At 33.5% G+C, this 4,820-nt stretch overlaps 1 protein-coding gene across 1 annotated transcript; it reads left to right on the top strand.

Annotated features, from left to right (window-relative positions):
* Positions 1-3,284: 3,284 nt before the first annotated feature.
* LOC134690204 (uncharacterized) lies at positions 3,285-4,398 on the top strand. Its single transcript, XM_063550179.1, has 2 exons — positions 3,285-3,654; positions 3,830-4,398. Exons 1-2 carry the CDS (start codon positions 3,285-3,287, stop codon positions 4,396-4,398), a joined length of 939 nt encoding a protein of 312 aa, XP_063406249.1.
* Positions 4,399-4,820: the final 422 nt, after the last annotated feature.

The following is a 4,820-nucleotide window of genomic DNA, read 5'->3' as shown; positions in this document are numbered from 1 at the left end:
CAATAATTTGTCCTGCTCTTACATTTTGACATAGCAGCAACCATGTGAAAGACAAACCCTCTTCCATTATGAACGACATATATGTTGGATTTTTTTTTTATTAACCGGCTTATAAATTACAAACTGATTTAACCTGCCACTCAATGGTTACGAGCGTTCAAAGCTGAACATTTTATAGACAGGTTTCATTTCTGTAAATAAAATCAATGCAATTTTCCACAGAAACGCGTTTTACGGTTAAACTAAACATGCTAAAGAGAACAAAATATATCATAGAAAGCTCATATGCATTTCTTATTTATTTAAAGGTCAAAGATAGGACTGTTTTACACATTTGCAACATTTCTATGCCCGGAACTTTTAAATGTTTAAACGTATACTCAATTGTGTACTTTACCGTTTGTGCTTATTTATACTTTAAACATTCCCAATTTGTGTTTAGATGAGATGAAACATAGTATCATATCTTGGACCAGTACGTAAAACAAAACAAAATATTTTTGAACATTATATATTTTCTCTAACAGAGTTGTGGTTTTTGAAACAGCTTTATTTTATAAAATGCAACCTATATCAACATTTATTCAAATAGAAAACTTTTAAACAAAACTTGTTTACACAATAATAGTTAGTTATCAGAATCATAGCCTGAAAAAAATCACTGCATGTGCTCTATCTTTTCCTTTACAGTTATTTTTGAATTTCCATCCCTGTTTCAATTTGTTTAAAGAATTTGAAAAGAAGACTTAAGATGTCCGCTGCTCAGTTTCAAAATAAATAACTTTTCATAAAACTAATATGTATTGATAGGGAATACATTGAGGAATCAAAAAAGCAAAAAAATATTGGGGTCGATGTGCTTGTTTTCGAGATATTAGCCATTGGAATTTTGGCGGGAAAATGTTCTGTCTTGACTTAAATAAATAATTTTTTTTAAGACTTTTACAAATGACTTATAATTATGCATGTAAAAGATTTATGAAAAGAAAAATGGGGGTTCATGGGGATTTTTTTTAAGGCGTTCAAATGGATAAGTCCAGAGGATTCTGAAAATCTGACAAAAATTCCAAAACATGACCAGCAGACATCCTTAAATTAGTGTCAACTTACCCTATATTCATGTTGTCTGGCATAAAATGCCTAAAACTTTTATTAATTATTCTGATTATATATTGAAAGTTTTTCAGAATATCATAAAATGTAGTTTAGTATTTAATCATTACAGCATTCAAAATTAAATAAAGTATCCAATCCCTACGCTGTCTCGAATTTACACCTTATCATATGTCTTTTTAAATTCACAATTACTGCCTCGAATGGTCAGTGAATGATTTTGTCACAATAATAGTATCTCTTACTTCATATATCTAACATAATTTGGTTAAAATAAGACTAGAAGTGTATCTGCAGCTCTTCATCTTTTATATAAGCTTTGGATTTCAAATATTTGGCCACGAGCATCACTGAAGAGACATGTATTGTCGAAATGCGCATCTGGTGCAAGAAAATTGGTACCGTTAAGTTTATTACTACCACTGGGTCGATGCCTCTAATGGTGGACTATTAGTCCCCGAGGGTATCACCAGCCCAGTAGCCAGTACTTCGGTACTGGCATGAATATACGGATTTTTTGTGTTATTAAAATTTGCTGTTACAAAATATTATAAATTATTATAAATTATATAAGGAATGTATCTCCCTCATGCAAAGCTCTGATCCCTTTCACGGATTTGGCTATACTTTTTGGACCTTTTGGATTATAGCTCTTCATCTTTTATATAAGCTTTGGATTTCAAATATTTGGCCACGAGCATCACTGAAGAGACATGTATTGTCGAAATGCGCATCTGGTGCAAGAAAATTGGTACCGTTAATTTTATTGTATCTGTATGCCACAGTTATAAGAAACAACATGCAGGTGTTACGGCTTACTTTTCGGTTTATGACAGGACGAAAACACGTCCACAATATTATTCATCAAGGATTTACATGAATGAAATCAATTGACTGCATAGAAAAAATGTAACCTATCTTAACAGTTAAAAATATAAATGAGAATGTATAACAGGACTGAGGGAAACTATGTATCTTATAACCTGTAAATTTATGCAAAGAAATATTTACATAACTTTATATTTGAGTAAATTTCAATAAAACTTTCAAAACAAACCAGATTTGGGGAAATTCTACATGCTCCTCTTTATCGCCCAATACAGTTTGCCTTTGTGTAAATATAAAAAATGCAATTTCCCATAAAAACTCATTTTAGGACTAAACTTGTACCACTTTTACTATCATTATAATAATGGTGTTTCGTAAACAATTATACCCTAGAATGGAAAGCTCACATGAACTACTATTTTTTTCAAAGATGAAAAGGGTGTCCGGTACATTTTCAACGTTTATATGCCCCGAAATAAGAGTTTAAACTTACAATTAAATTGTGTGCTACCCTTTTTTCACTGTTGGTCTGATGAATTCAAGGCTGCTGCTGTTTGTGTTTATGTATAATGGTGACATTCTGAAGTTATAATTCAATGAGATGAAACAAAGAAATCACATCTTGCAACCAGAATGTAAACAAAACAAAATATCTTTGAATATTACATTTCTCCTCAAAAAAGGTGTGGTTTGTAAAACAGCTTCACTAACAAGGGTTACATATAGGAGTGTAACCTTTTGAACCTTGTTGGTATTATAAACAAAATACTCGGAAAATATAACGTCGAATTTTGAATACATTTTCATTTAAACAAATGTCTTACCTTAAACTATTACTAAGGTATTAAGCATGCCGATGTCAGGCTAACTATTTTTAAAGGTATTTGAACCGTAAAATCAAAACGATATCAAATGAATAAAGTATTAAATATAAACTTGTTTTACGAAGATGTTTTCAACTGATGTTTTTCAGCGGGTTTTTTTATGAAATCATTTAAAAGCTTTTTAAGTATTGATGAACTGTTTGATTGAGTCAACATTATTTCTGCAACTCTTTCTCATACTTACAACTGTGTCATTTAGACACTGTTTCCTTTGAAATCATATTGTCGGTGATTTAGAGACAGTTTAACTTACGCGTCAAACGTTAACACTACTTTTAACGCCGTTTCCATTCACATAGTTAACGTCATCATATCTTCTGTTAACGTTGTGCTATTGTTATGTATCATGATGCTATATTGAGTTGAGATTATACGATCAAACGAACCAGACGTTGTTTTACTGCCTGTCTAGACTTTTAGCTAACCCATCCGTCACATTGGTGCTGTGACCAGAGGATAATGACGAAAAAGAAAGCCATTCGAGTGGGCCATCGAGGAGCCGCGAGGAGATTAATTTCAAAGATTGAAGAGGAATTAGAGAAAGAAACAACACAACGCGACGAAATAGAAAGCCTATGTGAAACCTTGAAGAAAAAGAGGGATATTCTTTCGGAACTTGATAGTGAAATTTTAGAGGAGATTGCAGAGGAAAACATGGAAGCAGAGATAGAAGACTCAGATCGGTATGTTTTAGATATAGAACGAATTTTGACAAAAGTACGCAATTCATCAAGTTCAAAACAGAAAAACAAATCAAATGAAACTAGCTCTAATCAGAACTTGAATCCAAATGCAGCATATTTTGTGTTTATCAACTCCACATCTACATGTAATACTCCACATCCCAAAATAAACATTTCTTACGTGACTGTTTTCCGTTCTTTTCTTTAAATGTTTCGGCAATAAACGAAGCGGTCGGTAAAATTTCTAAATCTTTATTACTTGAACCTGTAGATTGTCCTGCGACCTGTACGCATACTTCCCTCTTTATTGCTGTTTTCTAGACGAAAAACAATTATTACGATGTGGTGGCCCCCGTATAGACAATGCGACAGTAGGAGAAACAGTCAAGTTTCCATATCTGTTACCGGCAAAGGACCGTCTTACACATTTTATAGTGTTAAAAGCACATGAGAACACACTACATTCAGGAATAAATATCACTCTAGCATATATACAACAAACATTTTGGATTCCGAAATTAAGACAGTGCGTGAAATCTATAGTGATGAAATGTGTAACGTGCCGAAAAGTAATCGGAAAATCTTATTCCGCACCAGAAATTCCACCATTACCAAAAGAGAGAGTTCAAGATGCCACACCCTTTAGCATAACCGGTGTAGTCTTCACAGGAGCGCTATCAATAAGGAACAGTCACAACGAAGAATCGAAGGCTTACATTTGCCTATTTACATGTGCTGTCACTCGAGCAGTACATTTGGAATTAGTTTACGATCTCAGCGAAGAATCTTTTTTATTGTGTTTCCGGAGATTTGTAAGTCGACGATCAGTGCCGAAAATAATGATGTCAGATAATGCGCTAACATTTAAAGCTGCTTCAAACGAAATTTGACGACTTTGCAATTCTAGAAAAGTTAAAGAAAATATTCAAAAGTATGGCATTGAATGGAGATTCATCCCAAATAGAGCTCCATGGTTCGGGGGCATGTGGGAAAGAATGATTGGCTTAACAAAAACATCACTTAAGAAAGTACTAGGACGTGCACATGTCAACGATGGGACTCTAAGGACAGTTTTAACAGAGATCGAAGCCACACTCAACGATCGACCAGTGACGTATATTTCAACAGATATCAGAGATCCGGAGCCGCTTACACCATCCCATCTTATACATGGACGAAGAATAAATACTTTACCGTATGTATCGTCTAATAGTGCTATTGACAATCTAAATATTTGTGAATTAACACACACAAACTTGAACAATCAAACGATACGACAGACACAATTCATTGAGAACTTCTGGACAAGATG

Source organism: Mytilus trossulus, chromosome 11 (assembly GCF_036588685.1).
Source record: "Mytilus trossulus isolate FHL-02 chromosome 11, PNRI_Mtr1.1.1.hap1, whole genome shotgun sequence".
NCBI lineage: Eukaryota > Metazoa > Mollusca > Bivalvia > Mytilida > Mytilidae > Mytilus > Mytilus trossulus.
This window is presented reverse-complemented; position numbering and strand designations above follow the sequence as displayed.